Raw genomic sequence first — 22228 nt, forward strand, 5'->3', positions numbered from 1 at the left:
CTCCCCCCTCATTCTTCTAAAAAGAATGTCATGTTTAAGTCATATTTAATTTTTCCAAAATATTAGTTGCAAGGAATTCAACCTAGAAATAGGAGTAGAGTTAGATGGAAGCCTTTCAGTAGGTCACTCAGGTTAGTAAAAAGGTCATTCTTCACAATTTTCACAATAACCTTTGTGTTATCAAAAACTTGAACTCGAAAGCAGAAGCATATTGGGCTCAGAAGGTTTAACTGTGTTTCTCTCTACACACACTGCCAAGTCCACTAAGTTTCTCCAGTACTTTCTGTTTTTATTTTAGATTTGCAGTATCTGCAGTGGTTCACATTTGTTCTAGAGGTGGTCACTTTACTCAAGGCTGTCAGTTTAGAATGGTTCAACAGAGGACCAGGCAAAAGCGATCACAGTCAATCCTCCAGCCAAAGAAACTTCAAGCTTACAATTGCTTTAAGAAGCTTATCCTTGCCTCCTGGTTAGAAGGGGAACAGGGAATTACTATTAAAAATGATGCAGCAGAATTTGACAGAGCACATTGCATTCTTCAGCGTTATAGAACCTGTTCTGGTGACTTGGTCTAGGACCTGAAGTCATGAATTCAGAATAAGGTGCCCTACTTGTTAGACAGAAATGAGAAAGAATTTCTTCTGAGCGAAGTGAATCTTTACTGCTGAGGGTTCTCGGGGCTGGTCGAAAAGTATATTCAAGCCTGAGATAGACAGATTTTAAAAAATCGGGGAATAAAGGGAGAAAGCAGGAAAGTGGAATTGGGGAGTATCAGATGAGCCGTGATTTCATTGTATGGTGGAACAGACTCGAAAGGCTGAATGCACCAACCTCTAATGACCTTGGGGAGCCCCTCAATTCTTTTGAATCAGTAACCGAGGATTTACAGAAATCGTGGCAAAACCATTTGATGAAGGTACTTTCTAATCAACCTTTTCAGAAATGTTATTCAATACCCCTGGAGTAGATTAAATTTTTGATGATTAGATTTCTTACAGTATGGAAACAAGCCCTTTGGCCCAACAAGTCCACACCGACTGTCTGAAGAATAACCCACCCAGACCCATTCCCCAACCATACATTTATCCCTGACCAATGCAACTAGCACTATGGGCAATTTAGAATGGCCAATTCACCTAACTTGCACTTCTTTGGATTGTGGGTGGAAACCGGAGCACCCGGAGGAAACCCACGCAGACACGGGGAGAATGAGTGAACTCCACACAGACAGTCACCCGAGGCCGGAATCAAACCCTGGTCCCTGGCACTGTGAGGCAGCAGTGCTAACCACTGAGCCACCGTGCCACCCATCTGCAATTACAAAGAGGAGAGGAAAAGAAAATAGGACTTGAACCTGGAATTCTTGATTATAGGTGGGGACATTATCACTGCACTGCAAGACCCCACTATAAAACCATTCAAAAGCTCCAATCATTTGATCCAATAATTTATCAATTGATCAAATGTTGATCAACGTGGACACTTGTTCCAGATCTTGGGAGCAAATCAGCGGGGACCGAGTGAGTTCCCAACCCTGATCACAGGAGATTCCAAAGGTGGGCAAAGTTCCTATTTGTTGATTTAGCAGGAATTGACTAGGTTGGTGGAGGACTCCTGGTAAATTTCCTGTAAACCAAATGTCTTTCCCTAGTCCTATCTAATGAGCTGCTTTGAACATATGCCATGATAAATTTCTCTGAGTTAATAGTAGATTTTGTGTGCTAACATCCTGCCTACAAGAGAAGCGTGGTTAATTAAGCTCACTCTGCAACGAACTAGACTAATAGATGAAGACATTTATATATATATATATATATAGAGCCCTTTTGTCAAAATGGTCAATAATTAATAAAAATGTGAGCCTCACTTGTCTAACAAACATTACAGGAACAATCAGTTGAGCAGTGTAATGCAGATCCATAATGTGAAGTATGGTCTAGCGAGACTTGTACTTTGCTTTGACACAGATTAAGCATGTCCATGGTCACAGGAAGAACAGGATGAAGACATGATGGCAAATTGATAATGGATGAAAATGCCCTTTTTAAAATGAAATGTTGCACATTGTTACTCAAAAATTGGCAACATCTCAAATCAAGAAATTCCCTCATCAATCGGCACACGTCCCACTGCCCTTGAAATGTAGCTTTATTTGTTGTAACTTAAGTTGTCAATGTACAGAGCTCTCTCTTGATTCTTGATCAAATCCAGAACTACTTAAGGTCTTCACTGCTTTAGTTTGCCTTTAATTTTTGAGTGTGAGGCCATTTTTGTGCAGGAAGTTGGGGAAGAGCATCTGACCACAGTTTTTATCGATGAATTATTCTGACTTGAAATATTCCTTTATTTAATCATTGACTTTCGTCTGTGCAGCAGGAAGTACAATGCTCACTGCTATTGTAGGTATTTTGACAGAGTTTCTATCCCAAGTGGAACATTAAAATGTGGAAGCAAGGGAAATTAGCAAAGAGAAATCAATCCTGTTAAACTTCCTTGGAGAGTGAAAACCATTTCAGAACAGCTTGCTTAAAGTTAGTGTATTTGCACACATTAACTAGACAAATGAAAGGCAGAATTCAATGAATGGAAACAAAATTAGCAATTGTTGATTTCTCAGTACTAGTTATGACCTTTTGTTGAAGGATGGAGTCAAAATAAGTTGCAAACAAGCAACTAACTTGAAATATTGGACTAAAACATCTTGTTCTGACACCAATTTAAAATGGTGTCATTTTTCGGAGCATAGTTGGCTCTACATATGTTCGCTATTAACATGTCCAAATCACCATTGACTGTTTGCTGTGGAGATTGAGAGGTTATTAAAGTTTCCAAGCAATTGTATTCCTCCACTAAGCTGGCGAAGCAACAAAGAATAACTACCCTGGTATTACCGGACAGGAAATGTCCTGTTTCTATTCTGTTTCTGGTTGTACACATTTCACTTCCTTTTCAGCTATTGTACTTTCTGGAAAATGATTACAGAGCTTAAAAAAGCTTGTATTTTTAAATCATGTTGAGCTCATAATTGCCATTTAAGTAATTATTTCTATATTGTTTACATTGATGTTTTGAAGAAAAAACAATTTGGTGTTTCTTTCCTTTGATAATAAAGATTTGTAATGATATAAATCAGCATTTTCCCAACCTGCTTTGTTCAGGATTTTCTTTCTCTACAGCTAAACATCATCATTCTAACTTTGATCTTTCATTCACAGTTACAGTATGTTGTCAGTTGAGCTATCATTTTCTGTTGTTCAAGATACAAGCACTTCCAGAACTGAACTTTGCTTGGCTGGATGATGTGTCACAGAATTAGCCCTGTATTTATTCTATGTTCCTATCTAGAATGGCAATACCCTGGGAATGAAGTTTGGTGGAATGCAGGTCTCTGTCAGATGTACAAATGTTTTTTTTTCATTTTTGTGGGCTACATGGATGTATATCATGGTGCTTTTAGGAGACATATGAAGGTTAAATTAAAGCTCCATTAATTTTTAATCTGTCTTGCATTTCTGGTATGATCTAAAATTTTCAATTGGGCTATAAACAGCCATTTGTAAATCTTGACGCCCACAGCATTGAAGCCAGCAAAATAAAGCTTAGGTTACTGAGCTTTTAGATCTGGATGTTTGGTATCTGCATTCTCCTTTTAGTTATGTATAGGAATTGTTCGATATTAAAAAAACAAAGCAAGTCCCAGCCAGTTAGTTCTTCAACTCTGGTAGTCTCAGGATCCCGTGATATTGGAGTTGATCACTAATCACAGCAATCTTAACAAGTTGGTGTACAATAGACCCAGTCATGAAGGAAAGGAAAATCTCATCAATGAAGAGCTTTGAAAACTGTAAAGCCCATAGTCACTTGATTCTCCCAAGCATGCTGCCTTGAACCACATGTTCTGGTGCAGATTATTTAGATGCTGGGCTGTATTTAACACAGATGATAAGGTTATGCCTACTAGTTTGAGGGCTATTGGGAGCTCTGCATCACTTCCTTTCAGGTAGGCCCATTGCATGAATGCCTCTCGAACACTTAGTGGCCAGCAACTGACTGTCCCCAGAATTGGAAAATCCCCTAGAGTGAAGAACTGCCAGCTAATCAGAGTTTGGCAGTGTACATTGTAAGCTGCACCTACCACAGAGACAACTCAAATGTAATGTTTACCATTTGAAATGTGATGCATCAAAACCACCTATAATGTTGAAGCATAGTTGTCACTCTGAGAGCTGTGGCCAATTTGCCAGGGTCTGCATTGTTACATAAACACAGTGCACTATCACAGTTCTGGGTTCCTACAACTACCTGAGGTACAAAATAAGTGAACACTTTATTGTGTTACTGTGATTTTTTTTACTTCTAGCCTTTAACATCCTGTATCCTCCTGTATGATTAAGTGGTATTCAGTTCTATAAAGTTACACTGTGAGGTTGATATGAAAATTCTTGCATTGAGTCAGTATGATATTACACTTGCACAAAGCAAGCCTTGTAATTGTGTGTCTACAGCTGTAAACGCTGCCTAAACCCAGATAGTTTGAGTGTTTTCAGTATTGGAATTAATTCTAAGAACATGCATGACGTTTTTTTCGGAGGATAGACGAGTTATGCTTTATTGTCTTCAATTCAGATCACCGTCTGAATATGTACTAGTAAATCTACCAAGGGAACAGTAATGGCGAACGCTAAACATTAAGGCATGGATATTACTGAAGTTATCCATGACTAATTCCACTGCCATGGCAGCTTCCCTCATACAAGAGCTTTTAAACTGCTGTATCCATGAGTTGGTAGACTGAGAATAGCCTGTTTATCATCAATGTGGCTTGTCCTGCCCTCAGGAGCAGCACACATATATCCTGATTTGTCCCACTTACAGCAGTAGACTCCAACTTTCAAAGTGCTACATGTGATTTTGAGTTTTTGCCCATTTTGTATCTGACGTTGTGATGGGAATTTTACATAGGCTTTTGTTCAAACTCTCAGGATGCACTTAAACATTGAAATTCCTGTCCATAGCCGTTAACTCTTTCACTCATGGGATGTGGGTTTCACTGGATGAACCAGCATTTATTGCCCATTCCTAGTTGCTCTTGAGAAGGTAGTGGTAAGCATCCTTCTTGAACTCCTCAAAATCTCAAAATTAATGCATCATATGATTGTTATACTTCCCTGTACCTTCAGGGTGCACTGATCTTTTGATCACCTTTTCGACAGTCAAAGCTTTAATGTTTTCAGGGTACAGTAAACTTGGATGTTCTCACTAGTCTCCATTCATTATTTCCCTCTATATGAAACTATCAGCTATTCTAATTATTCATCAGTTAGTTGATTCTGATCATCGATAAAATGAATGTCTGGTCACCAACAGTACCTAGTAAAATCATAAGTGCCCTGGAAATGATCTCCCTTCTCTTTGTAGGAGATAGACATAATTTTTTAAAGTATTACTGTTTTGTTAAGTGTACTTCTGATGGTTTTCCGCAGTCCTCATGTTTTGGGAGTTTAACACCATTGATGTAATAAAGTGTTTATAGGTTCTGGCCTTTTGTTTGGTGCAAGAATTGTTCTGATTGGCTATGCAGAAATGGCTGCGGTAGGCCAGCCACATCCAAGGTAAGATTCGCATGAGACCTAGGCCAACTGGTGGTGCTTGTGATTCTGTCTCCACAATCTTTTTGGGAAGAAGTGCTGTGCAGGGTTCATTGGATTCCAAGCTATTCCCATTACCTTTGGGTGCTGGTGGCTTTAAATGTGGACAAAGCTTTCACTGTCTCTGTGTGCCTTTGTATCTTCCAGTAAAAAATCACCGTCGTTCAGCAAAAGCTATGAGAACTTGCACATTGCTTGCCCTTTCCTCCAGTGTGTCTTTGTCTTGTCTTCCTTTTGATTGTTACCATCCTGAACTGGCTGCAATATTTGCTCTGTTGTGCAAATATTGGACTATTGTTCTTTCAACATATTGTGAATTATTCATGGTAATCAGGTTAATTTAGAGAACGAGCATTCACCAATTTAGTGTTTGTATATTCCATGCATTAGAACTACTGCCACAATTTTCCAACCTCCTAGTATTGTAGGTGCCTTATAGATAGTAGCAGTAAGCCAATTCAATGTTTTACCAGGGTTCTTCTAGTCAACTCAAGTTAAGCATAATGAGATGACTCTGGAAGTTTTCAGACTAGCCTTGTTCTGGGGTTGGTTATACTGGAACCCAGAGTATTACTATACTTTCGAAGTGTGATTATGGCGATCATAGTGTCTTTACAACCATGGTCCCTGTTGTAGTCATGGCTTTGCAAAACTTGATACTTTTTTTTGTGTGATTCCAGTGTCATGAATGAAGGTGTTTGAATAATTTGGTGGAAGAGGTGGGCAAAAAAAAACAAAAAATACATCCAATTTAATGGAGAAATGTGTACATTCACTGCCCAGAGTGCATCACAACCAAAGAATTGTTTCTGAAATACAGGCACTATTAATTAGGCAAATACTGTGAGTGACTGGTTGGTCATAATAGGTGCCTTGCCATAGACAGCAGGAAGTGACTTGTTCATCAGATTGGATGATATTAACCAGAATAACTGGAGAATTCCCCTGCTGCTTGTCAAAGAATGCTTTTGAGCTCATGTGAACAAGGCCTTAGTTCACCGTCTTATTGAAAATATCATCTCTGACTACTCCGCTGAAGTGCTAGACTAGATGATGGTGGTTAAGAAGACATTTAGCACACCTGTTTTCATTGCTCAAATCTGAGTATAGAAGCTGGGATGCCATGTTGTGGTTGCTCAGGATATTGGTGAGGCCTCTTCTGGAGTACTGTGTTCAGTTCTGGTCTCCCTGTTAAAGGGAGGATTTTTTTTAAGCTAGAGAGAGTTCAGAAAAGATTTACCAGGATGTTGCCAGAAATGGAGGGTTTGAGTTACAAGGAGAGGCTGTCTAGATTGAAACATTTTCAAAGAGGTTGAAGGCTGACCTTACAGAGGTTTATAAAATCATGAGGAATATAGATTGGTGAATGGCAGGTGCCTTTTCCCAACGGTGGGGGATTTCAAGAATGGAGGCATATTTTTAAGGTGAGACGAGAGAGGTTTTAAAAAAGACATGACGGGCAACTTTTTTTAACATGGACAGTGGTTCGTGTGTGGAATGAACTTCCAGAGGAAGTGGTGGATAGGGGTACAGTTACAACATTTAAAGATATTTGGTTAAGTACATGAATAAGAAGTATTTGGAGGGCTATGGGCCAAGCGCAGGCAGGTGGGACTAGTTTAGTTTGGGATTATGATTGACATGGACTGGTTGGACTGAAGGGTCTGTTTCCATGCTGTATGACTCTTTACGAGTGTGTGATTTTTACTCGCACTGTTCTAGATGTTTTGGTCAGAGTGTGACCATTGCTGTATGACTCTGATGAGTGTGGGATTTGAACTTGCAGTGTTCTGGATGTTTTGGTCAGAGTGCTACCATTGAGCTCTCTCTGAAACATGAGTGGATTATCAGCAGTCTTGTGCTTGGTGGTGGCGGTGTTAAGTCCTTCAGGCTGCTGATTGAGGCTTCATGTTTGCACAAATCCTAAGCTGTTTTTAATCATGAGGAAGCTGGTTTTATGTTACTAACGGATGTAATAAAGTCTGTTGGTTACTTTGATGTGATAGTCACAGATTTTGAGAAGTTCAGTTTCAGTTGAAAGCCAGTGATACTGAAAGAGCCTGTTTGTAGACTTCCATTTTCCTGATTCAGCAGCCCATCCTGTCAGGCCACCTTGCAGCCATATGACTTTCCAAGTCTCTGATCAAGATATGGAGGGGCATTACAGGAATCCAGTATTCTCTGCATTACAACGAGCTTGAGATTTAGCTTCCTAACAAAATGTCTGAGGCAAGGTGGGTTACTTCAAATGAAACCAGACATGTAACAACAATTTGGCTTTCAATAGTGCATGAGTAGTAAATGACCCAAGATTTTCAGAGGAACTTGTTCAGACAACATGAAGCAAAAATCAAGGATAGTGCAACACATGTGAAATTGCAACGCTTGTGAAATTGCAGAGAGAATCCCAAATTAAATGTTTTGCTTAAAATAAGAGGTTATTCAATATAGAATTTTGTATCACTTCAGCAGGAACTCGTTCAAGAACTGGTTCAAATTTTGTTCTCCCCGTACAACAAAGACTAGATCCTAGAGATAGAATGTAAAACTCTAGTTTGAACCATTAGCACTTTACCAGCCTTTGAAATCTAGGGGTTTTGTGAATTTCTGGTATGTTTGTGAATGAGACGTTACAGAGCTTTTGTTGATCTGGCATGCTTATGCTTTAATGACAGAGCAGGATTAAGTTGTACTATATTAAAAATCAATTAGAAATAAAAGGTACATTCTAGTGATAGATTGTATAATATGGTGATACTATACAATTGTCTAGATAGATTGTATAACAGGATAGGTGATTCTTCTGACATGACACCGCTCTGTAGGAGACTTTCAAAGGGACGTCCGAGAGTGACGTGTTCATCACATTATTCTTCAGGCATTTGTAGATGGAAGACTGTGCTTAAATGGTGGCACTAGCATCACAGCTGATTACGTGAGGAGATCCTGGCTACCCAGGCCTATGAGAGCCTAAGGGAGAATTTCCTCTTTCTGCTGAGTGACAGTGTTCTTTTTGGTTTTGTGTGAGATGTTTTTAGTTATATTCAGGTGACAGTTATCCAAATTGTGCACAATAAAAAAATTGAAGATAGAGGCCTTTAAGAAAGGCTGATAGTCAGTACAGCGATCTTATCTATTCTTGACCTCTGTTGGCAGGAATTCTGATCTGCCAGTTAATTCTGTTCTGCAACTTCTTGTGATGAATAGCTGTCTGATTTGCTGTCTTTTGTCATTGTTGACTTTAGTTAGTGTTGGTGCAGGTTTGCGGATGCTTCAGTTTCCTTTAGCTCTTGTGTGTGTATGTGCACGCATTTGTGTGTATATTTATTTCTACATCAATTGTTCACATGTAATATCTTTGAGCTAGATGATCTTTTTCTGACTCCTTGTTGCTATGCAAAACCAGTAAGATTGTTAAATGTTTAACAATATCGAGTATTTTTTTTGGGAGTATGGGAAGGTAGTAACTGGAGTCAATTAGTTTGTACAGCAGTGTTGGAATTTTCCCCCTGGCTTGCTATCTGGCAAGCACTGTTCAAAAGTTAATTTTATTTTGATGATCTTTCACCAGTCGTGGATAATGGTGGTTTCTGTAATTGATCCATGGTATACCAAAAAGTACGTCAGCAAGTAGAGTCTAAATGCTGCACTTGAACAATTATTGCACAACAAAGGTAAGCTCAACAGGAACTCAGTAACTTTAACATGGAACTCCTTGGTAAAGCACATGTCTATTAGATTACATCAAACCACACAACACTGGAAGAGGCTGTTCTTCCCACTGTGCCAGCTCTTTGGAACACGTATCCAATTATTCCCAAAGCCCTGCGGTTTTATTCTCCTTTCAAATATACATCCATTTCCCTTTTCAAAGTTACTGTTGCATCTGCTTCCAAGCACCATATTCCTCCAGATCACAGTAATATATTGCATTTAAAAAATCCCTTCCCCGTGTTCTTTTGCCAATTATCTGGGTCCTCTGTTCACCGACCCTCCTGGTAATGGGAACAGAATAAATACAGTGAAATTATCTGTAGTGATTATAATGAGTTCAGCCAGGTAGACCTCATAGAATGTGAGTTCCCTAAATGGGTCTGTTAATCTGTTCCAATCAGGGATCCCTGGCTGACAGATAAGAGCAGGAGTATCAGACATCCAGTACACTCTGAGTTGCCTCTGAGGAAGCTGTATCAGTGTCAAGGACTGTCCACATGTAAATACAGGGTGACAGGATACTGGCCTCTGTTCAGTTATTTCAGTATCAGGCTTTCATTATTTTGAATGTCTCCTAAATCTGTCCATAATGTCAGCTGTCGAGAGAACAACCCCAGCTTCCCCAGACTGTCCACAGAATTAAAAGCTTCACAGTCACAGCCTTTTATCTGCATTACTTGCTCCCTGGAACTGAGATAAATGCTTTACTTCTTAAACTGTGCTTACTGCAGCATCACTGCAAACACGTTTTAGGAAACAATATTTGTACCCGTACACCGAGAAACCAATCACCCTGACAAATCTGCTGTTAACCATCAAGGCCTTCAGGCAAGAAGGAAACGTATATAAAGGCAGACCATCTTTCCTTTGTGTTTAAAATCTGCTTTTACCACAGCCTTAGTTTGTAAATTTGTTTCATTTAAATCATCCTGTTTTGGATGGGTTATGACACACCATCATGGCCATCACATCCTAAGGTGGTGCTTGAACCCAAACCTTTTGACCCAGAGGCAGGGACACTACCACTACATCTCAACACCTTTCTCTGGGTGCAGTCTTTTACAGAGTTGAGAAAAGGTGGAACCTTTTGAGATGCTGTTGCCATTTCATTGAAGTATCAATATTTTACTGATAAATGGAGACTGGGTCACACCTTGGTCCACTTTGCCTGGAAATGAGATGTTAATCAAACTGTGGTTAGCATTGAGTTCTAGCCTAAATTTAAAGTTTGTCAGTGATCTAAGAAAGATTTGTATGTAAATGATTTTGAGTAGTGTGTTAAGAACAAGTTCTCATTTCTTTTACAATTCTTGTTGCAGATGTGCACCAGGCTACACTGGAAATCCAGTATATGGACAACGTTGCTCGAGTGAGTATCTGAATTTAATGGCAATTATTGCTAACGTTTTAATTCCACATTCTGTACTTGATGGAATGAAATGAAACTTGAGCATAACACACTGGACCCAGATAGATTGGATCCATTGGTGCTCCAGCTATGGTCTCCCCATTGTCCTGTACAGTTGTAGCAAGACTTCTCTCCCCTTGTACACAGTATACTCCACGTGCTGTCTCACCATTGTCCTATACATTTGTACTCCAAATCTCTTGCAATAAAGGCCCTTTTTCTATTTGCCTTCTTAATTACTTGAAGATTAAATTTAATTCCCCAACTGACGTGGTGGGATTTGAACTCCAGTCTCTGGAACGCTGGACCCGGTCTTTGGATTACTAATATTGAGAAATTATTCACATAAAATTATTCCAGTGTTAACTGATAAAGTGCCACGTAAGTGACCTGGACCAAAGATCAGAACACACCGAATTAGGGGCCAGGTAGCAGATTGGATTTGGAAGATGACTTGAAATGGAGGAGAGGGGAAGGAACTGAGGGAAGTCTCTTGGACTGAGAAAGTGGGAAGCGCTGTCCCACAGGTCACAATGCTAGGACAACTATTATTCCCCATTGAAGAAAATATCCATTGTCAAGAACTGTAGGAAGTATAGTGTTGCAATTTGAAGATGATGCCACCTTGCTGGTATCATTAGTGTAAAAGAATGTCCAACCCTACTTGGAAAAAATAAAATGGGTGGATAAATAATTTACATTCAATATAATAATGTGTTCAATGGTTTGTTTTGGTGGGATTGATGAAAGAAGCCATTTTAATTTCTTACGTTCTAATGAATTAAATGGCGTGATGGTGGAGAAAGACATGGATAAACACTAAAAATAGCTCATGTGGAACTATTAGAAAATATTGTGAATTCTTCAGAAAAAATACAATACTACTGTAAGAGGAAAACTAATGAAGTCTTTTCAGAGTCTGTTCAGGTTTGGCAGTGTGACTGGAAAAAGTTTCTATTTGTTAATGAATTCAAAACATGGACAATATGAAGAAGTGATGAGCAGATCAGAATGTGAAATTTTTTATTTGATAATGATGAGAATATGGAACTTGCTGTCTCATGAAATGGTTGAAGTATAGAGCTCAATGCATTTAATGGGGTGCTTGACTCATATGAGGGATCGTCAGGAGGGTGATATTGGTACAGAGTTGGCAGAGGTTCATGTGAAAAATGAACACTGACATAGTCCAGAACCTGCATTTATATAAAGACCTTTTCACAACCAACAGGATGTCTCGAATCACTTTACAGTCAATGAAATACTAGTTCGCCATCAGTAACCAATTGGATATCAACAAAGACCCAGAAACTGGAATGAGATAAATTAATAGATAATAGATTTTATTGATATTGATGAAAGTTAGCATCTCCCATAGTGCAGTGTTCCCTCAGTACTCTCCAAAGCCCAAACTTAATGTGCTTGGTTCTTTGTGGTACTTAAACCCTAAATGACCCAGAGGTAAAAGTGCACCTTTTGAGCTGAGGACAATTATCACTTAAAAATTCCTTTCAACGTATTTGAGTCTGTAGTTTACCACGTGAATTTCCCTTGGCTGCTTATCATTCCCTGAGTGGAGAACAGTTTAATATCAATTTTCAGTTTCTTTTCAACTAATCTTGTCCACTGGTTGGCCTTCCTTTGAAGGGATTTGAGATTTTTCTCCAGACAGTAGAGTTTTCCCTTCTCCGAACTTTGCTCATAATTCTTCCAATTTAAACCCGAAACCAATTGCATTGTGCTTCTTCACACCTTTTCCAAGACATTTCTTGTGTCTTAAGTGAGGCCACCAGCAAGTTCCTGTTCAGTACTCTGCTCATCTCAAACACCACTGGAACTCTGAGATCGCCAAGCAAAGCTGGAGACCTCCAGGTAGCCAACATGGTAAGATCAGCTCACCAATGATGCCATATTCTACATTAGCAAAAGTCCCATCTAAATGCGAGATGCATCATATTAAGTCTTGAGGCATCTGTTATCACTTTTTTTCAAACAGATTTGTGATTTTTTTTTAACCTTTGATTTTCCTAAATTAATGAATGAAACTGTAATATTTCATTTGCTGTGTTGCAGCTGACTGTACGTGTGACTGGAGAGGGAGTGCTGGAGGCCACTGTGATGCCAATGGGCAATGCCAATGCAAGGTAATGAGTGTATGGGTAATGAGACCTCGGAGGTCAACCATTGATGATTTTCTAAACCAGTATCCACTAGACCAGTTTGGCCGAATGCCACCAAATAATCTTGCAGAACACCAATTTTAATTTTTTAAGTGTCGGTGTAGGAATGGGAAGGATCATAGTTTAGAGGACATTTCCATTGGGTATAATCAAACAAATTGTGAAAGTTTCCGGTCGCATAATCTTGTGAATGACATTTTAAAGGAAATCCTCTCAATCCCAACAAAGACCGAAATGTTATGAAATAGTGGACTGCCGTAGTTCATGAGATGCAGCGTGGGGCTGATATTTGGATGGGTGTTTTATTTCTGGATCAATGGCTTGGGTGCTACCATTGAATCTTGAAATGAAGGGGTAAAGGTGAACCAACCAGAGTTCATGTTGATCGCTGTCCAGGATCCATCTGGGAGCTGACATCATATACAAATTAAGTTGGGCTTGCTTGTGATTCCTTTTTTCACTCTGTGTTGCAGCTCTTGCATGAACAGCAACCAGTCGGGCAAGGCACCAAATGTGCCTTTAAAGCCACATTCTGGCAATTAGTCAATAGTATCAAGAGAGAAAGTTAGATTGGTGGTCAGCATGGAATTAAAGCAAATTTTCTCATTTTAAGTTTGGGTCTTTGCTGCCACTGTCAGTACATTTCACTGCAATGAAGGTAGGTTATATTAGGTAGATTGTGTTAGATTATGTCAGCTTGTTGCAAGTGGATGACAAAAGTGGGGATTGGAAACAGAAGGAGACCTATGGGATATTTACTCATTATGGAGTCATTTAGGGCACAAGAAGAGGTTATTCCACCATTCAGGACATTGCTACCTCACTGTGAAGCAATTCAGTCAGTCCTGTTCAGTTCAATTTATCCTCTCTAATGAGTGTTAGTAACTGTAAAGAGCATCTTAATGAAAATTTAGTCCTGTAATTAAAATCCTTTGGTTTGCTATTCAGATTTATACTTGTTCCTTCCTAAAACTTCTTTTGATCACATCTGGGCTGTCCATAATATATAGACAAATAACTCCTTCTGAGAATCTATTGTACTAAGAATTCAGTGTAAGTGAGAAACGTGATGTTTTGTCACCTCAATCAGAAGCCTAGAAATCTGTCATTAGAGAGCAGCTGGTTAAATCCAGTTTCAGTTTGTATTATCTTTATCACAGAATGATGTGACCTCTTCAATTAAGTGTTACTTGGTTTCAAGTTTAATCTTGATGATCTCTAACCTGTATTTTTATTTTAGCCTCATGTACAAGGACGGACCTGTGACACTTGCAGACCTGGCTACTTCTACCTGAGTGCAGAGAGCAAAGAGGGCTGCCTGCCTTGTTTCTGTATGGGTGTGACACAGCAATGCAGCAGCTCCTCATACTACCGGAAACTGGCAAGTTTTATTTTAACTCTTCAATCTTTGCCAAAGTGTGCGAGCAGTAACTTTAATCATTGATGAGAGAAAACTCCCTAGGAATGCTAGCCTTGTGAGATAGCCAAATTGTGCATAAACGTAAGTTATTAAGACCTTGTGCATGGAGCAGTTTAGATTAGATTCCCTACAGTGTGGAAACAGGCCCTTCGGCCCAACAAGTCCACACCGACCCTCCGAAGAGTCACCCACCCAGACCCATTTCCCTCTGACTAATGTATCTAACACTACGGGCAATTTAGCATGGTCAATTCACCTGACCTGCACATCTTTGGACTGTGGGAGGAAACCGGAGCACCCGGAGGAAACCCATGCAGACACAGGGAGAATATGCAAACTCCACACAGACAGTCACCCGAGGCTGGAATTGAACCTGGGACCCTGGTGCTGTGAGGCAGCAGTGCTAACCACTGGGCCACCGTGCCGCTTCTTAGGTTCTCCGGTTCTCCTTCTCACTGACACTGTCTCCTTCTTAAGGAGCATTTAAATGGTTTGTAATAGATCCAACCTAATATTTTGTATTTCTGTGTTATACTTGGTTTGGACTTGTGAAGCAGGTTTGGACTCTTAATTGTGTTAAAATTGCTATACATCTAGAATTGACGGAAGATGATGGCCTCGCCTTATTATCACTGGATTGTTAATCCAGAGATTCAGCTAATGTTCTGGGTACCCAGGTTTGGATCCTCCCACAGCAGATTCAATAAGAAAAAACTGAAATTAAGAGTCTGTTGATGACCATAACTCCGTTGTCAATTGTCGGAAAAACACTAATGTCCTTTTGGGAAGGAAACTGCCGTCCTTACCTGGTCGGGCCAACATGTGACTCAAGATCCTACAGCAATATGGTTGACTTTTAACTGCCCTCTAGAAGAGAAGCACTAAATGCTGGCCTCGCCAGTGATGCCTTCGTCCCATGAATGAATATTAAAAGAAAATTGTTATAGTTCGCAGACTATAAGCTAAAAAATGTAATGGGCATAGGGCAAAACCGATGCAATTAATACCGTTATTTTCTCTACGTTGTGACTTCATTTGTTTCACTGCTAAGTTTAAAACTTGCATCTTGTAAATCATTCAGACACAGTGCCCAGCTCCAGCACTATTGACTGACCCTACATTGTCAGAATGGGAATAGCAGATAGAGAATGTTTTCTCCTTGAACACCCTAGATGCATGTGTCAGTCCATCATGCTAATCCTGGCCTAGTTCAGACAACAGGTTCAAAGCATTATGTACAGGTGTAACTGCAATTCAATGTATACCTTGGACCTTAACTTTATGCCTATCTGAAATTGTATTCATTCAGATTCCATTTGTGTATCAATCCAAAACATCACAGAGGGAAGGTTGAAATACATATGTTATTGCCAGTCATCCCAGGTTCGATTCCAGCCTTAGGCGACTGTCTGTATGGAGTTTGCACATTCTCCCTGTGTCTGCGTGGGTTTCCTCCAGGTGCTCCAGTTTCCTGCCACAGTCCAAAGATGAACAGGTTAGGTGAATTGGCCATGCTAAATTACCCGTGGTGCTAGGTGCATTAGTCAGAGGGAAATGGGTCTGGGTGGTTTACTGTTGGGAGGGTTGGTGTGAACTGGTTGGGCCGAAGGGCCTGTTTCCACACTGTAGGGAATCTAATCTAAACATCCATTTACTGAAACAGGAGTCACTGTATCCTCTACAGTGTTTACTTGTGTTTCATAGTTAATTTTTTCATTTCCACTCATACATTCATGCAGCACCGATCCTTCGGTCCATCTCATTCATGCCACCCAAGTTTCCCAAACTAAACTAGCCCCATTTGCCTGTGTTTGACCCGTATCCCTTTAAACCTTCCCTATTTCTGTACCTGTCCAAATGCCTTTTAAAGGTTGTAATTGTACCTGCATTGACCACTTCCTCTGGCTGTTCATTCCACGTACGAACCACCCTTTGTGTGAAAAAGTTTCTCCTCAATCCCTTTTAAATTTTTCTCCTCTAACCATAAAAATACACCCACCCATTCAGAGCGTTCAAATCGGAGTGGCAGGCTAAAGGGATGCAGATTTAATCTAATTGATCAAAAAAGCAATGTATCCATGATAAAGATAGAGGTGTTTAAGAGGGATTGGAGTATTAACTGAAAAGTTAGAACGTGAGGGTTTCGGCGAGAAGATGGGGGAGTGGTACTGGGCAAATTGTTCCTAAAGAGGATCAGCACAGACGCAACAGGCTAACAGCCTGCTCCTGTGCTGTAGCTATCCTGTTCTTCTGTTGGTGACATTTGTATGTCATAGTTACCGGGAAGTTACCTGGTTTCAATGATTCTGTAAGGCCTTTATGATCAGATATCGTTTTGAATGCTTTTCAACAAATGACTTTCTTCTCTTTAGATTTCAAGTCCATTTGTTCCACCAAACAACTTTCAGAACTTCTCCCTGGTGAATCGTCAGCGCACCACACGCATCACCTCGGGATTTACGGTGACGGTGAGAGACAGGGAGCCACAGCTATCGTTTGGGCGATTTGGGCAGTACACCCAGGAATCCTACTACTGGCAACTTCCAGAGGTGTTTCAGGGTGACAAGGTACAAATCCAGACTCTCCGTCTCAATACATACGTTTGCGAATACTCTGAGATGACCCAAGCAGGGCTTGGTGATATGTGAGATGATCAAAATTATTGAACAAACAAATAAGGTTTGTGTATTTGGCATTAAATTTCCTGCTATTCTCATCCCACAATCATTTATTGAATATTTATAGTTTGTTGATTGCTAATTCTGTGATGTAACATTTCTCGATGATACCAGACAAAATGAGCAGCAAATGGTGTGAATGCAGTGAAATGAGGACCTCATTTGAGGAGGAGGCAGCTCGTGAACATACTGTGTCTCCACCCTCGACTTGACTGGCAGGTCAGAGGGTGGGAGGGATCACTGACCAGAGGAGTCTGGAGACAGGGTGCTTTCAGAACTGCCTTGTCAATTGGTCAAGGTATTTGTCAGCCATTGGGTCAGCTGTTGATTAGGCTGAGGAGCCCGGTGGTTTCATTGAGCAGCTAAGCTGAACACTCCAGTTGACCCACAAGTTGTTCTGGAAAGGGTATTTAATATGTTACCTTCAACATCCTAAGTCTCCTGATTCTGAGGGAACTGGCTTAGCAGGAGTTAATTTTAACTGGAGCTCCTCGCTGCATCAGGGTACCCCATTTAATTATATTATTCACAATATCTATGCTGTGAGAATAGTTATGTGTTAGTTTGATCCCACATTTCAGTTTTAACTGAACCACTCACCTGTTGCAGGAAGTTAATATTGAAGCCACTATTACACTGTTAATGGTGGGATGTATTGTTTGCATGTTATATGAACCTAATGACCATTACAAACTCATTAGATATTTATAGTCTTTATCGCGTGTTATAGCACGGTCTGTAGAGGTGGATAGCACTGTTCAATTTCATCCAAATTGTACAGCTTACTGTTCCCATGGATGAGAAAATCTGTGTATGTGATCTAACACATTCATAGTGTCACGTGCAACTCTCCCAGGTTCATTACATTCACAGCACTACTTTAGAAATTCTGAAATAAGACTGCACGCTGAAACTTAAACTTGTATTTTCAGATGTAGCTTTTTTTGAAAGCTATACAAAGCTTTGATCTATTTTCAATTTTAAAAATGTCAAGTTCCAAAGGATTAAGGTTAAATTCTCCCTTTCTCGCTATAAAATTGATCTACCTCAAATGCCATTTAACAGACGTTGATATGCGTGGAGCTGACGGAGACCGAAGAATAATTGGGGACTATATCAAAAAGTAGAATGAACATTAATCAGGTTTTATGGAAAATGTGGTCGTGTCCTTTCAAAGCAGAGAAATTGGTGATTGTCGACTGATTGCTCAGACTGGTACCAAAGACCTGTGGCAGAGGTATTTTGAGTCAAGGTCTTAAATCAGTTGGATAAAATTAGAAAGGGCAAACTCGACCTGGTAATAAATTCTCCCAGAAAAGCAGTGCAAAATAATATGGAGTCATTGCCTGAACACGTGGATCTTACAGTTGAATTCCATTACGTCTTCAGCCACAATTGTGAACTATAGATCTTACAGGCCATTTCTACTTTATGCAACCAAGCTAACAACTGCATTCAGGTTTGCTGTTTTAGACTCTTCCTCTCCAAAATACTATTCACTGTTCAGTATTGGATTATCACTGACTTATTTATTCCCTTTCTTCAGAGGGAGCAGTTCTTTGCCCGTATTAGACGAGGACACAAGGTAGTGTTTGCATTAGGCCTGCTGTGGTTCTCTCTCTGGTTTGTCTGCTTTGGCTTGGCTTTAAATTGTTAGCTTGCAGCATTAATAATGTGCTTTATAATTGAAACTGTACATTGAGGTTAAATAGTGGGGGCTGTGACTAAGTCCTGGGGTGAAGTTGTGTGCTTGTTGTCTTGGCTGGGTGATAAGAATAGGGTTGATGTAGTTCCAGCTGACTTACTGCTGCTTCCAAAAGCAGAGTTGAGGGCGCATTGCCTACTTTTCTTCTCCGCTCTGAGTGCCTCTCGATAGAAGACGAGGAAAGATGGAAAATGTCACTGTATTTAAAAAGAGAAGCACAAGATGCAACAAGTACATATTTCCTCCAAAGCAAACGATCCGAATATCACAGTCAGGGCAAAAACTAAACAAGGGCTGAGCAGTATAGTTAGATGCATGTTGTCAAAATCGAAAAGAAGAGTGTGTGTAGATTTAACGTAGAAAATCCCCTGATGTCCTCCAGTCGTTGATAAATCTGGAACAGCACCAGGTAAACTCAGCACTTCAGCCTTATCTATTTAATCTGCATTCAACTCCCATGTTGTGACTTTGAACTAGCAATTTGAAAAATTCTGAATAAAAACACAAAAAAGAACTGCAAATGCTGGAAATGTGAAACAAAAACAAAGTGCTGGAGAAAAACAGCACGTTTGGCAGCGTCTGTATCGAGAAAACAGTGCCTGCAGTGTAGGGATATCCACAATGATGTTAGGGAGAGAGTTTCAGGACTTTGACTCAGTAACACTAAAGGAACGTAATACATTTCCAAATCAGGAAAGTATATGGCTTCAAGGGGAACTTGAAGATGATTGCCATGCTCCTTCTATCTGGTAGTAGTTGCAGATTTGGAAGGTGCTGTTGAGAGAGACATGGATCAACATTATATCTTGAAACAGTTTCCCAGATAATCAGAAGCTTAGATTCAAAAAAGATTAACATGGGGGCATGACCATTACCAATCTTTGCCTTGTAAATAAGAACCAAGAAGGGAAGTGTAGTGTCCAGGTGAAAAATCAGCCCACAGTTCTCAGAAGAGTGTATTGTGCACAGTTTCAAAGTCAGATTTCCATTCTCTTTCCAACAAACCTTTTCCTTTGTTCTGATTTTCAAGAAAAGGATCTTGGTCTCACGGCTGATATTTATTAATCCACCAGCATCATCAGATAGCAACAATTATATAACATCTTTAGTATAAAACATCTCAGCAATTATTACGGGCAAAATCTGACAGCCAGCCAGGGATGAGTGATCAAAAACTTGGTTAACATGGAGGGATTTAAGAAATATCTTGAAGATGTCAGTTGGCATTTACAGAGAGATTCCAGAGTTCTGTTGGCCTTGGCCTCTGACTGTGCCAGAGAAATTGGAATTGCTCAATACGCCAGAGATGTAGGAATGCTGAGGTCTTGGTTGGTCTCAAGACTGATGAAAGATCTAGTGATGGGGAAGAGTGAGGATCAGTGGGATTAAACGCAAGGATGAGAACTTTAAATTTGAGGCATTGCTAGAACAGAAGGCACTGCATTAATTGTTTTACAAGGCAAGTGGTTGAATGAGACCGGGTGTGAGTTAGAAGATGGGAAACTGAGGTTTTGGTGAGCTCAAGTATCTGAAGTGGAAGATGGGAGTATGTTTGGAAGGGATTAGAATCATTAAGTTTGAAGGTAATAAAGACAGGAGTGAGAGTTTCAACAACAGGTGAGCTGAGAAAGAGGTGTGAAGACAGTGTTAATGCAGAGATTGAGGTACTGTGCTGTCAAATTCAGCTGAAGATCAAGTTTCAGTTAATAACCAGGGGAGAGGGATAAAATACATGGCAGGGGAATAAAGGTTGTCCCATGGGCTAGAAACACTTGCTGTTGTCTTTCAAATACTTAATTTAATTTGTACTCATCCAATACTGCATGCATCACAACAGTGTGACAAATTACAGACTGTGGGATTGAGAGTGGCGGTGGTTCAGTTATGCAGATGACAATATAGTCATTATTTCGTTGCTGTTTATGGGAGCTTGCTGTGTGCTCATTGACTGTTACATTCCCTTCATTACTACAGCCTGCTACAATTCATCGGATGTGAAGCATCTTGAAGCATTCTAAGGCCATGACACATGCTAAATAAATGAAGATTTTTCTTCAATTTTTCTACAACTTCCCTACCCGTGTCTTTTCCATTGGTAGACATCATAGGAAAGGGAGTATTTTTCAAGTGACCCTGGAGAGGTTCAGCATTTCTCTATCTATTTTTGTTCAGTTTTTGCCCTGCTTCTCAGGTATTTCAAAATTTGCCCTCTATAATCATTTCCTAATACAAATTTGAATACAACTGTTTTGTTCCTAAGTTGCTGTCTTCTCCTTCCCCGTCCCCTTCTTGAAGTCTTAAAAGAACAATTTTAACCATTCACTGCCAAGATAATGCATATGTGCAGAGCGTAAAGTCTTTACATTCTAAATTTACAACCTGAATGGGCTTCACAAAGTTCCTCTTACATGTTGTTTTAGCTCACAACTCAGCTTAGCACGAGATTGATTCAAGCCTGGCTATGCTGGCATTAAAGATGGAACTCCTAAAGGTTGTGGATGCTAGGTCAATTGAAACTTTCAGAAACTCTAATAGCTTGGTTTTCATTGGTGTGACGGCATTAAGCAATTTGGGGCAAAGCGTGTTTAGCCAGTTGTGGTATGGATCAGCCATGAAAGACTGAATGGTTTCCTCCTGTTGCTAAGCACAGCTCAAAGCCCCTGAAGTATGATTTGAGTTACCATTCCAGTCGAAGCTTGGAAGATTAATTTGAAGCAGAAATCAGAGTAAGTTATTAAATATAAATTGGCAGGCAGCATGGCCAAGTGGCCTGAGATGCTTGAAGATTGAGGCTCTAGTCTTTTTAAGGAAAAGGGTCTTGTGGTGCATTCATAGTGTCCCTGTCTGAGCCAGGAGGCCTGGGTTCAAGTCCACCTACTCCAGAGGTGTGTAATAACCTCTCTGAACTGACTGATTAGGAAACATGAATTGGTATAGGCTGTGCAGTTGGGATAGTTTCTGTGTTTTGTTCAGATAGTGATAATCTTGTTTGGCTTTGCTGCTGACAGTCATTGGAAAATTCTATTAACCTTGCTTGCATCTCCAGATCCTGAAATTGAAAAAATTGAATAAAAGCAATTCTCCTGGTTGTTCTATTAATATTCAGCATGATTTCAAACTGTTTGGTGGACCATGTTTCATATTCAATCAATTTTGACTGGAAATTATGTGATCTACTTACCTTAGCTGAACTCAAAATAGCCAGACCATATTTTTCGAACCTGTTAGAATTTGTGTGCACCATAGAGTTTTTGTTTTGTTTGCATTGATGCTGGGTTGAGTGGAGCTGTGTGCTCAGCAGTAGGAAGAATTTTGTAAGTTCTAAATAACATGCAAAATTCCATTAATCAGAAAGACCCATCTTTGACTGAGGACCAGCTGAGGAAAGATGCAGCCATCTGGGAACTCTTGAGCTCCTCTTCACCGCTTCCTAGGGTTAAGCGATCCTCAAAGGTAGCAGTAAAGCTGCATGACA

General features: G+C 40.0%; 1 protein-coding gene across 14 annotated transcripts in view; it reads left to right on the forward strand.

Moving 5' to 3' along the window:
• hspg2 (heparan sulfate proteoglycan 2) overlaps nt 1–22228 on the forward strand; it is a 530612-nt gene that overhangs the window by 289471 nt on the left and 218913 nt on the right. For 7 of the 14 annotated variants that reach the window (XM_087980629.1, XM_087980631.1, XM_087980637.1 and 4 more), the window contains 6 exons: nt 10682–10731; nt 12844–12914; nt 14191–14331; nt 16743–16937; nt 18595–18633; nt 22105–22206. In XM_087980629.1, the coding sequence (XP_087836755.1) occupies nt 10682–10731; nt 12844–12914; nt 14191–14331; nt 16743–16937; nt 18595–18633; nt 22105–22206 (598 nt within the window). The remainder of the gene's footprint in view (nt 1–10681; nt 10732–12843; nt 12915–14190; nt 14332–16742; nt 16938–18594; nt 18634–22104; nt 22207–22228) is intronic. The other 7 variants (XM_087980638.1, XM_087980639.1, XM_087980643.1 and 4 more) reach the window with 2 other exon arrangements.

The sequence above is a fragment of the Chiloscyllium plagiosum genome, unplaced genomic scaffold (genome assembly GCF_037043375.1).
Source record: "Chiloscyllium plagiosum isolate Xiang-an unplaced genomic scaffold, Cpla_swu_hap1 HiC_scaffold_37, whole genome shotgun sequence".
NCBI classification, from domain to species: Eukaryota; Metazoa; Chordata; class Chondrichthyes; order Orectolobiformes; family Hemiscylliidae; genus Chiloscyllium; species Chiloscyllium plagiosum.